The 11,865-nt window shown below is 51.1% G+C and overlaps 5 protein-coding genes across 5 annotated transcripts; 2 read left to right on the forward strand and 3 right to left on the reverse strand.

Moving 5' to 3' along the window:
- Positions 1 to 127: 127 nt before the first annotated feature.
- On the reverse strand, positions 128 to 2,287 carry AUEXF2481DRAFT_71282 (uncharacterized protein; the record flags this gene model as incomplete). Its single annotated transcript, XM_013483532.1, has 2 exons — positions 128 to 1,779; positions 1,831 to 2,287. 2 exons carry the CDS (start codon positions 2,285 to 2,287, stop codon positions 128 to 130), a joined length of 2,109 nt encoding a protein of 702 aa, XP_013338986.1.
- Positions 2,288 to 2,442: 155 nt separating this feature from the next.
- Positions 2,443 to 3,689, forward strand: AUEXF2481DRAFT_45067 (uncharacterized protein). The gene has a single exon (XM_013483514.1). It carries the CDS (start codon positions 2,574 to 2,576, stop codon positions 3,501 to 3,503), a length of 930 nt encoding a protein of 309 aa, XP_013338968.1. The 5' UTR covers positions 2,443 to 2,573; the 3' UTR covers positions 3,504 to 3,689.
- Positions 3,690 to 4,224: 535 nt separating this feature from the next.
- AUEXF2481DRAFT_33941 (uncharacterized protein) lies at positions 4,225 to 6,399 on the reverse strand (the record flags this gene model as incomplete). Its single annotated transcript, XM_013483502.1, has 11 exons — positions 4,225 to 4,383; positions 4,435 to 4,564; positions 4,615 to 4,836; positions 4,888 to 4,965; positions 5,015 to 5,067; positions 5,122 to 5,304; positions 5,358 to 5,480; positions 5,542 to 5,848; positions 5,919 to 6,106; positions 6,155 to 6,240; positions 6,294 to 6,399. The coding sequence occupies 11 exons, from the start codon at positions 6,397 to 6,399 to the stop codon at positions 4,225 to 4,227; spliced, it is 1,635 nt and encodes a 544-aa protein (XP_013338956.1).
- Positions 6,400 to 8,510: 2,111 nt separating this feature from the next.
- AUEXF2481DRAFT_71333 (uncharacterized protein) lies at positions 8,511 to 9,667 on the forward strand (the record flags this gene model as incomplete). Its single annotated transcript, XM_013483536.1, has 2 exons — positions 8,511 to 9,068; positions 9,107 to 9,667. The coding sequence occupies 2 exons, from the start codon at positions 8,511 to 8,513 to the stop codon at positions 9,665 to 9,667; spliced, it is 1,119 nt and encodes a 372-aa protein (XP_013338990.1).
- Positions 9,668 to 10,873: 1,206 nt separating this feature from the next.
- Positions 10,874 to 11,304, reverse strand: AUEXF2481DRAFT_569183 (uncharacterized protein). Its single transcript, XM_013483551.1, has one exon. It carries the CDS (start codon positions 11,174 to 11,176, stop codon positions 10,940 to 10,942), a length of 237 nt encoding a protein of 78 aa, XP_013339005.1. The 5' UTR covers positions 11,177 to 11,304; the 3' UTR covers positions 10,874 to 10,939.
- Between the last annotated feature and the right edge of the window lie 561 nt (positions 11,305 to 11,865).

Below are 11,865 nucleotides of genomic sequence, written 5' to 3' on the forward strand. Positions count from 1 at the left end.
GATCATCATCAGAATCCCTCTGCCGCAGTCGTGATATTCTTGAACTAGTACCATCCAAGCTTTGGAAGCTGCACAGGACGTGAACATTCTGGGTGGAGTCTCATTTAGGTCTGTGTATCTGATGTGTTCATTCTGTGATCTGGAAAGGATGACCAAAGTCATTCATATTGTCAAAAAGCGCCTGCAATGAAGGATCCGCGGCGAGGCTCCATTCATTGAGCACAAGCTCCGCTATCCCATGATTGTCAAATGGTTGGTATGATCCTGCGTTAGATGGACTTGGTTGGAAGATGCCGTCTTGGAAACCTTGCGCCATCTGAATCGAAAGCTCGTGGCGATGATCCGTGTTCTCAATAATGCCGGAGTAGTTTGTTTGCTGGTCATGTCTTGTCGCAAGCTCACCACCAGTACCAGGAGCTCTCCCACCCGCGGCTTGTCTCAACATCTCGCGTAGTCGAAGTACGATCTGTAGGGATCTGGCGGCGGCGCTGCTTGTGACAAGCAAGCCTTGGAGGCACTGACACGCTTGGCCGATGATGGCTTCGTGGTCCTGGAATTCGTCCTGAGACTGAACAGATAAGCGAGCCTTGAATATGTATTGGGCGCTGTAAGAAAGGGTAGCTTGTAAGGTAAAGTAGACCGCATACCAACTTAATCCGCAATGAAGGATCTGGGAATAGGACTGGCAGAATGTGGCTATGCCCGATATGACATTTGCCGAGACCGACTGGCATCTCGTGCCCAGAGACAGCTTCTCGTGCTCGTCTTTATGATGTCGTTGACTTGACAGAAGGAGTAAGATCAACAGATTCGACTCTTTCCACAGTACAATCTGTCTCGGACCTAAGAACCAAGAGGGCACGTTGGCATCGAAGAAGTAGGCCGGAAGCGATGTGTGCCAGTTGTGAATCATATGCTCCATGACGCTGGTCTGATGGTCGATATCCGCGCAAGGATTGACGCACATGAACTGAGTAAAAACACGGTTGGCAATCTTGGTGAGCCTTGCCAAAGCGATGACTGTCGATGAGGTCGTTGGGTACGACACTTCCGAAAGCGTTGTGGAAGTAGTATCGTGTGCAGACTCGTCCACGTTAAAGGGAACGCGAATGTCAACAAAATTGTCGGGGATGAGAGTCGGTCTGCCAGTCGTTATGTTAAACCAGCAGTCGAAGCAACACAGGATCCAGAAAAGCACACGGCGACGATGTGTATCAAAAGGCTTGACGCCAGCACTCGGGGGGAGCTCGAGGTGCAGCGCGAGACCGAGCGCCATCCTCAACGCGATTCCGATGTAGTTGTAACCTGTATTCGGTCGATCACGCTTTTGAAGGTAGTTGCCAAGAAGTAGGAATGCTTGAACATTGTTCAAGGAACCAGACTCCAAGACTTCGGGTCGGATGCGCGAACGGGCAGCTTCGTAGTAGATTGAATTCTCCTCACTGGTGTAACCAGAGACCCACTCGCCGATAGCAAGCACCATGTAGTACGTGATGTGCCATGTAGAGCGAGGTGACATCTGTTTACGTGATGCATATTGCTTGCGAAAAGTCCCCTCATGCAGGATTGGATAGTAAGCATTGTAGCCAAGAAAGAATGCTGTGATGAGCTGATCTTGTATCGAGGACGTCGTCAGTGAATGAGTTTGCATCGTAGCAAAAAGCTGTGGATTGGCGATAGATGGCGACACTGCAGAGTCGAGGCCCTCAACTCGGTCGGCGACTTGAGATGGCAAGAGCGACGATACTGATTGCAGAATCTCGAAGCCTGAGCTTTTCCCTGGAAACGAATTAACAACTAACGATGCAATTATGCGCAGATCAGACTTACCAAGATAACCAGATCCATTGCCTTGCCGGGTCAAAGAAGCCATACCATCGCGGGTGTACTCGCCGTCTGGAGAAGGATCGTTCGCACCAGCGTCGAGACCCTCGTTCCATTCGTATGGGCCAGATGGAGGGTCTTCGGGGTTGTGTTGACGACGCTGTTCGGGATGGGCTTCTGATCTTTGCGATGATCTGCTCTGCTCTGCTCCGGCGTTGGAGTCGGCTTGAAGTCGCTCCAGCAGAACCTCTAGTTCTCTGCATCGCGCTTCAGCCACATCGAGATTACGCCGCGTCAAAGATGTCCGTTCGTGCGGCCCTTCGAAAACGCATGTTTTGCCGGCCTTCGAACAATACGCGCAGGCGTCACCTTCCGGCGCAGCGACACATTTGGTCTTTCTCTTCTGACACTCCAAGCATGCTCTCTCGGTCGCTGGCTTCCGAGCTGTTCGACTCGCCGGCATCTGGCATGAAGATCGGTTGATGGGAGCTGGACAAGATCGGGGAGCAGGTTGCGATGGAAGAAAGAGGGGCAATGAGGGGTCTTCCTTGGCAGACTGTTCTGATCGAGACGCGCCCGGTCGCCGCCTTCGGTCACAGTACTCCGACTTCTTCCAAACAACTCGGTATGTCGGTTTGTTAACGACGATGCACTTACTCGGTGTGGCATATAATCACTCAACTCTGCATCGACGATGGAAAGTAAACACTTTCACGCGATCTGATTGAGTCCAAAAGCGAAAGCACAACATGACGATACCTATTCCAGCACTGCAGCCCTCAGCAATCGCGGCCAGAGATGAACTAAGCAAGCGGTCGATTCCTCACATGGTACTCAGCCAAGGTGATGCAAAGTCTTTGACTGCGCCTCCCACCTTCGATTTTGGCACGAATGATACGGACTGCGCTCTGGGAAGGTTCAGGGTAGACGGCAACGCGGTAGTCACAGGTGGCACAGGCACTCTCGGTCTCGCAGCCTGCACCGCTCTGCTGGAACATGGTCTTTCAGGCCTTGCAATCTTCGACGTCAACGCAGCACAAAGCGAGCCCCATCTGACGAAGCTTAGACAGCGGTTTCCATCGCGCACCATTGCCTGCTACCAGGTAGATGTCACAGATGATGTAGCTGTACAAGATGCAGTCGACTTGGCGACGGAGACTCTTGGATCGATCAATCATCTTCTCTGCTTCAGTGGTATCGTTGGCTGCGTGAACGCCATGGACATGTCCGCTGCTCAATGGCGTCGAATTATGGATGTCAACACTACCGGATCATTTTTGTGTGCTCAAGCCGTCGCTCGCAAGATGGCAAGGCAGGGCACTGGGGGATCCATCGTCTTCACTGCCTCGATCTCTGCGCACAGAGTCAATTACCCGCAACCACAAGCAGCATACAATGTCAGCAAGGCTGCTCTGATCACACTGAAGAACTGTCTCGCTGCGGAGTGGGCACGTTACGGTATCAGAACAAATTCGGTCAGTCCTGGTTATATGGACACAATCTTGAATGAAGGACCTGGGATCGCTGAGGCGAGGGACGTGTGGGCTGCCAGGAATCCTACTGGCCGGATGGGCACGCCCGATGAGTTGACAGGGGCAATCGTGATGCTCTCATCGACAACAAGCTCGTACATCAATGGGACAGATATCGTAGTTGACGGAGGCGCTATAGTCTTCTGAAGTCAGTCAGCTATGGAATATACGGAGGAGCCAGCTTAGGGAGGGATCGCACTGTAGGTGCGGTCTCCCTAGTAAAGTGCAGACTCATTGATAACGAGCTATTCCAATTGCTTCTGCAATTTGAAATACTTATAATTGTATCACAAGATTAATCCCAGTACTTCTTCTGCTAAGTTTCCAGACCGACGCTTACGGAAAGATGTCGTTATATGAATCAATCTTTTCTGTGATAATTTTCCAAAGTCTTCACATGAACTGCAGCAAGATCCATTCCCATCTTGTGTCTCTAGCACAATGTATTCGAGTGAGCTACAGCAAGTTCAAACGTAGAGCTAAGATCGGCACCGGCAGGCAACAACACATCGGAGCACACAAACCGACAAATTGTAAGGGCATTTCACCCCTCAATAGGGCATCGAAGGACCCATTGTCTAGATGACGATACATCGACTTGGGACGACCCCTTGCCAGGCCTTGAGCGCTGAGCAGTAGTGTATGTGCACAGAACTTCACCAAGGACCTCACATCGCGTGAGTTCAGGTATCCTTGCCATGCTTGGAATTCTGCAGGCACATCGATGGACGCCTCAGATTGAATTTACACTATCAAACAATTTTTTACATGACTCACGACTTCCCGTGTTCTCCCGTTCTCAACAGTCGTGTCGAGGACTCCACTGATTGTCTTTTCTGTCCGTGCGTATCCTATGTCTTTCCACGATCTAGACCACTGTCTTGACCTCTTGCTTGGTAGCGTCGGACATGAGAGCAGTGTTCTTGTTGCCACTTTGATCTGAGGAGGTGGCAGTGCTCTTGAACCTCCAAGCGGGGATCTTGCGCTCGTAAAGCTCGTCAAGCTCCCAGTATGTGCGACCGTAGGTCTAGATCATGTCAGTCCAAACTCCGGACGCGCAATGTCGGAGCAGACTTACCTCGGGGTAGTAGAGCCAGAGTAGAATAGTGAATGGAACAAGAAGACCGGCCCAGACGTAGACAGCTTTGATGCCGAGGTTGGCAGCATCAGGACTGATCATGTAGGAGACTGTCCACTGGAAAACGACGCTGCGACAAAGTCAGCAAGAGTCACTGGTGGTGAGACATGTCTGACTCACAAGCCAAGACCGTAGCATCCGAGATTGAACGAGGTTGTCTGAGCTCTCAGGCGAGGAGTGGAGGTTTCTCCTGCAGCAACGAAGCCGATGGGTCCAGCCGAAGCACCGTAACAGATGACCCATAGCAAGAGGAACCCGAGAGCAGCCTTGGGAGCACCCTCAGTCTTGAAGAAGGCAGTCGTGCCAAGGCAGATGTTGAAGATGCACATCATGAAGCATCCACTGTCATCGTTATCAAAATGTCTGGCATAGACGAGCGGAGGTTCCACTTACCCGACCAGGAGGGGTCTGCGACCGATGTGTTCACAAGCAACCAAAGAGCACGATATGGAGACGATGAGAAGCACGAATCTGCGGCAAGTCAGTATTGTACGTGATAGCCAAAGAACAAAAGACGCACGTAATGATGGTCACCAAGAAAGGATCTGCGAGTCCTGCAACCTTGAAGAAGTACTGGACAAATTGTCAACTAGAGCTTAAAAGGTATTTGGGTAGAGACCTGCTTACGGTGGAGTATGAGAATACGATGGGTGCACCGGCGGCCCATTGACTGCAGATACCAAGACATCCAGCCAATGTTCTGCGCCAGTTCTGACTGTTGAAGATCTCAAAGAAGGAAGAGCTACGAGAAGCCGAAGCCAGCTCGAGCTCGGCTTCAATTCCGTGCTGGACGACACGATACTCATGGTTCTGTTTGGGTGTGATCAGTCGTTGATTCTCTCGGGGCTGCGTTGCGCACATACCACGTCGTAGCCAGAGATGTTGCCATAAAGACTGAGCATAGACTTCTTGGCCTGCTCATGCTGTCCCTTGCGAGAATGGTAGATGTGCGATTCGGGAACGAACCAAATGAAGATGATGAGGACCTTGGGGATTTGTTAGCTCACGACGACTCGAGGACATAGCCTGCTAGCTTGGTCCACTCACGGCAGTGAAGGCGAACTCTGTGGCGATCAAGGGCTTCCACTTGTTGGGTTGATGTTCGACAACAAGCTGGGTCGCGATAGCAGCGATGAGTTGTCCAAAACCAAGGCAGAGCTGGTAAGCACCAATCATGAAACCACGGATCTGGAAGGGAGCGATCTCAGAGATGTATGTAATGAGGATAGACTGTGCAAGTCCAACACCCAGGCGGACAAAAACTGCAGCTCCGAGCCAACTCTGCCAGCTGAAGGCGGTGATTTCAGTGATTGATCCCCCAAGAAGGACGATGATTGCGCCCATCATTGCTTTCCTAATCACATCTGATCAGCACACGTCTCCAGGCATCTCGTCTCCAGAGTTCTCTTCAATTGTGGACTCACTTTCTGCCGAACCGATCCGCGAACCATCCACCAGCGAACATGCCCACGGTCTTTGACATCTCGGCAAAGCCCTGCCAGTAGGAGACGACCTTGGCGCTGACGGCGGGTTGACCATCGATCTTGGTGTCGTACATCTGGTTGATGAATGCCTGCATTGGGATGACGTTTCCGGGGACTTGCTGCTGGAACTGCAGGGGTGTCAGTCTTGGTCGATGGGCATTATTGAGAATACTCACGCCGTCGTTCAGTGCCGCCCAGTTGAGAACCATACAGAAGAGCATTGCCTTCCAGAAGGTTTTGACGGTGAGCCATCTTCCAAGGCCTAGTATTGTCAGCATATCATCCGTGGTCCGCCCCGTATGTACGGATACTCACCTGCGTATCTTGTCTCAAGGACCTCACCCTGAGGCTCTGAATTTTCGTAGTACTGAGTGACTGCTCCATCCTTGGAGTCGGCCTGCTTTGTGTCAGGGCCAGTCATGTCGAGATGAATATTGAGTGCTCTTGGTAGTATGAGTCTTGGATGTTGTCTGATAAGTCTAGTGACAAGGCAGGGATCGTCGAGGTCTTATACAAGATGTCGCGACCCTCCTTCCGGTTTACCAAGCCGTCGTGTTGCGGAGACTGACTTTCTGGGGATCATCGCGCTACCCCATGGGCAGAATAAGGTTGACGTGCCGCTCATGTGGTTGGTCGAGTTATGCTGCGTTTTCTGTCGGACCACAGCGCTCCGGCAGTCAACGGTCGACCAGGATGTCCGCAGACTCTTGAATCCGGTGTGTGGCGCATCGTAGTTCTCGTGATCAAGACGCGGCGCTCGAAGTTTGTGATGATCACGGTCGGCAAACGCCCGTTGTATACTTCATCGGACACATCTGACCGATGGCGGCGCTTGCCAAAAAAGGAATGAGCCGCTACCATGCCCAAATTTGCGAGGGCCAGGTTTGCTCAATCACCCAATAGGCTGGCACAGCGTATTTGCTCTGGTTGATGATTATTGACCAGCTCTCGGGATGTAATCAGTCATGTGATATGTTTCCGTGAGCGCCCGTTGTGAAAGGGTCCTGATGAGTGTTGTGTTTTTGACGTGTCTTGCGCTGAACGCAAAGCAATCTCGAGATATTTTGCGCACTGTTGGACGTCCAGCCAATCTATACCCTTTCACAGGGATTCTTGACCGGATCTTTTCCCTATTGTTAGGGGGTTTTAGGGTATTGCAAGCCCCAGTGTCGCGACGGTGACCACAAGCAGAATCCACAGCTCCCTTGAGTGCGACAGGGTGAACCCACTAACCAACCTATCTTGGCTTGTTTGGTCGATCTGCTAGCAATTGCGTGCATATTTGGCATTATCCCAAGGCACTTCTGCAGTAGATGAGTCGATCTTGGCCTAGCGCCATCATCATGGGGAATGCAGCGATTGTATGGTGATGGCCAGTAGATATATGATCTGAAGTAGATGGAACACTTCATGGAATCGGTCGCGCCGAGACTACACAAGCGCCGCCACGCCGGGGGAAAAGTGACGACTTTGGTCTCTTAGAGAGTATTCCGCTAGCATTGTAAGGTTATCATCTGAAACGTGTATCCGTCAATCATGGCAAGGATGTCGACCGACAAGACCGAGCTTCTACGTCTGAGCGCAACAAAAATTGTGCAAGATGGAGGAGCGGAAGAATCTGAAACGCCGCCGACCATGGCCGAGCGCCGGTAACTCCCGATGTGGACGTGGCCCGAATCAGATGAGGCCCCATCAACACGAAAGCGATGATCTCATGTCTGTCCCGCGTCAAGCACTTTGTATGCAGGGCGAGCCATCCACAGATATGCGTGCGCTCAATAGCTCCTTGCCGAATAGGGCTCACTTGAATCCTTCGAACCCTCGTCTTCTCGCTTGCGGAAAACACGAGGGCAATCGCGTCGTATTCGTGTAGATCACACAGCACTCATCTCGCGCTGCACTTCCTTACGCTTTGCTCTGCAACAACATCCGAGCCTAAGTCTTCTTTTGCATCGCAAGCAAACTTTACCGGCAGCTCTGCCTGGCACGAGGTTCAACGGCCATCGACATCGGTTCCCACGCGGCCTGACATCATGGCTTATTCGACAGAAGTTCTGGAAAAGGCGACAGGCAGAAGAGCATCCGAGCGCTCAGGCGCAGGACTCGACCCAGTATTTTTCGCATCGCCGTACACGCGATCTTCATCCATGCTGTAAATGCACATCCTCATGCCTTGCACCCTGCAACAAATGCAGAACTTGGCAGACTCTTCGATTGGTTGATTCTATGGAATATGCTGAAGCATGGACGGCTACGCAGGCTGCCCTGCAGATCAGATGCATCGACAATCAATACCTTAGGCGAATTCGTGATGTTACCGCCCGCCAGCTATCTTTGGCAACACGCGGGCCAGGGCATGATGATTTAAGAAGCTCGCGATTCATTTTATGATTGCGCAGCCATCCTTTTCTGCACTCGCACACACGCACGACCGATCTCACCCACTACACACGACTTGCACGACCAAACATGCGCTCAATCGCCATCTCACTGGCACTATGTGCGGCTTCAATTCAGGCTGTTCAAATCGACATGGAGGGTCTTCCCGATACAGGACTGGACACCTCGAGCTGGCAAACTGGAGCTCTTCCGCCAATTGAAGATCTTGTCGATGCAAACGACTTCCAGATAGCTGCCAAGAATGTTCTCTCCGATCGATACTACGCTTACTATCGTACTGCCGCGCTGGACGAAATCACATATAATGCCAACATGCTTGGCTGGGAGAAGATTCGTCTGAACGGCTTCAGCTTCACCGACGTATCGAACACCAATACCAAGACAAGTATTCTTGGGTATGAATTCGATGCGCCGTTCTTCATCGCACCTGCCGCGAAAGCTGGATACGCGAGCTCTGGTGCCGAGACCAACCTTGCGAAAGCTGCTGGCGCTGCGAACCTGCTCTATGTACCATCCATTTCGTCTTCTCAGTCGATCGAGGAGATTGGGTCGGCTGCTGTTGACGGTCAAGTCATGTTCCATCAAGAGTACATCTGGGCGGACAAGGCCAAGCTACAAGATGAGTTGAAGCGTATGGAGAAGGCAGGCTTCAAAGCAATCTTCTTGACGGTTGACAACACGGTTCGTACAGTCTTACGGTGTTGAGAGACTGTTTCTGACACAAGTAGGGAGTGAATGGTATTAGAAGCCGCTACATGCGGTTCTCTGCAGGTGGTGATGCAGGTCACAGTGCGACATTCACGATTGATGCGCTGAACCAATTGAGAAACATGACTTCGCTGCCGATCGTACCCAAGGGCGTCAAGACTGCTCACGATGTCAAGCTCTGCGCTGATCTAGGTTTCCCTGCCGTTTACATCTCGAACCACGGGGGTCGTGTTGTGGACATGGCGCCCACCGCAGTCGAGGTGCTTCTTGATGTACATCGTCTGTACCCTGAAGTGTTTGATCATATTGAGATCTACGCTGATGGTGGTGTACGCCGTGCTAGTCATATCATTACACTTTTGACCCTTGGCGTGCGTGCTGTTGGTCTTGGTCGCCCACCAATGTATGCCAATGTCTACGGCCAGGAAGGTGTCTCGAAGCTCCTGGATATCATCAAGAAGGAACTCAACACTGAACTGGCGTTGATTGGCGAAGCAGACTCGAACAACGTAAGAGGAAATGCCACTTTTGTGAACACTCGACAAGTTGAGCTCGAGTTCTTTGGCGCACCTCTTTCTTGATTCCATAAATCTTTTGATGCATATCTCACATCCAAGCTTTCTTTCCTCCTCCACGATCAAGCATTGTAGTGCCGATTACTCAACACTACGTGCACACCGACCTTGTCTTTGCCCAAGCTGCACGACACATTGGCAACGGAGCTGTGATGCAATGCATGTGTCTGTTCACAGTCGTCGCATCCGATGCGCAGCTGGCGTCGCCTCGATAACTCGATATATGACAGGCCAGCAGTCCGCTCTCCGCGATCCGGCACCGGATTGGAAAGCTCAGCAACCTGAACCACACATGCGCAACAAGCTCCCATCTCCGAGTCATATTTTTCTTGCAAAACCGTCGCGATGTACACATTGTCAGCAGCGGAACCGTCTCATACGTCGGTGTTGATCATAGTGCGGAACTCTCGCGCTAATGCTCCGTTATAGACTCTACTCCACGCTTCTCTCTCCGACTATCGGGTGACATTCAAGGGTTTAGGGTTTTAGGGTTTAGCGAAGAAACAGATGCTTAGTCAATGCGATCTGATGCTGCCTCTTATAGGGCATGCTTAGTCTACATCCATCGACCACATCATCGTGCGATTGAGTCGTCTGTCGGACATCCCTAACGTCAGCGAAACGTCGAGCTTAACGACGGAGAGTGCTTATCTACGAGATCTCGCATTAAAATCGACTTAAGTATGCTGCATCGCAGAGCGTGAGCCGATGGAGGTACGCATTATTGTCTAGTAGCACTCGGCTTCGGCCAGCAGGGTCTGCGTATCTTGTGATGAGGCCTTCAGTGCCGCGTCCTGTCGCATCTCTCGCTCGCGTATCTTTCTAGACAATGCGCGCCATCTCATACGCAATAGATTGGTTGATTACAGTCATAATGAGGAAGTGTTTCAGACAAAAAGGACTGAAACTCGCCAATTTTGCTTATGATCCCGATTCTAAGACGTTCTCTTACGTGTCTTCCTGCGCACCTTACAAGACGTAGTGGCCGTCTCTTGCTAAGGATCCTTTACCTTGTCCATGCCTCTAAAGTAACTGCACTGCAACGAATGGATCTGAAGTTCTTGCAAATATTCAGGCCACCGCGAATAAGACTTAAATACCCGGTCCCAACGGTAGACTGCGAAGCAAGTTCTGATAACGAAGTTAGCGGAATGCTTATAGGCAATCACTGAAGACACCAGAGAATCGTCTATTCTAGGTAATTTTGCAGCTAGAATTTTAGGCTAGTAACTAATTATCCTTTCGTTATATAAGCTAACAAATGTACTTATAGAGAGACTAGACGCTTTCCTCCAAGAGAATTCCTTGAATCGTAATTCCAGCCAGATATAAAAGGAAATTGTAAAAGTCGTTGTAAGAGATTCGAAGAAGTTCAGACACGTCCACAGGATCATTCGAAGAAAGCATTCCAGACTTCTTATTGTATGGTCTGCTCAATTTTCTGAAGGCTCTCCAATCTAGACCTGCTTCAACGATCTTGCTGAGCCAACTCCTTGCCTCAGGGTCGATTCTCATTTGACGCCAGCTTTCGACCGACGTCGCAATATGCCCGGTGTGAAGTGTTTCTTCTGTGGCAAAGGTGGCAGACAGAACTGCTCGCGGATGTTAACGTCAAGTAATGCAGCCCCGCAGCAACATCTGCGGCTGACAGAGTGTTGAAAGAGTTGTGTGGGATGGTAGATAGCCATTGCGTCGTAATGTGGCGGCAATTATCACGTACATACGGAGCTGGGCGTCATTCAGTTGGGCCAGCAGAGCGTCGCGCTGGGCCATGTACACCGGCTCACATCGTTGTCGTTGTGACAAGACCTCGGCGCGAGCCGATTGTGTCGGGTCAGGGGGAAAGAGCTGGCCAATCACTATGTCGCTTGACTGGCAGGCAGCAGCACGGGCATGCTCTGTAATTGCAACATTGGGTAAAAGACCAGCGCCACCATATCGTGTTGGTACAATAGTAAGAGCAAGCTGGATTTCAAGCCTTCAGCCGTGTTTCAGTCCCGCGTCGACGAATTACCGCCCGGACCAATGCATCATCCAGTCGCTGTCAAATGCCCGCTACCGCCTCGGTTGCAGGCAGCGTGCGCAGCAAGTGTCGCAGTCAACCTTAGATAGATTGTCGGACCAGCAGGTTCGCGTTTTGCGTAGGTAGCTTGGCTAGATAGTCAAGCTTTTGTTTTGTCAATTCGCTTTTCCAAGAACAGTGG

This window comes from Aureobasidium subglaciale (assembly GCF_000721755.1).
Source record: "Aureobasidium subglaciale EXF-2481 unplaced genomic scaffold scaffold_41, whole genome shotgun sequence".
Taxonomy (NCBI): domain Eukaryota; kingdom Fungi; phylum Ascomycota; class Dothideomycetes; order Dothideales; family Saccotheciaceae; genus Aureobasidium; species Aureobasidium subglaciale.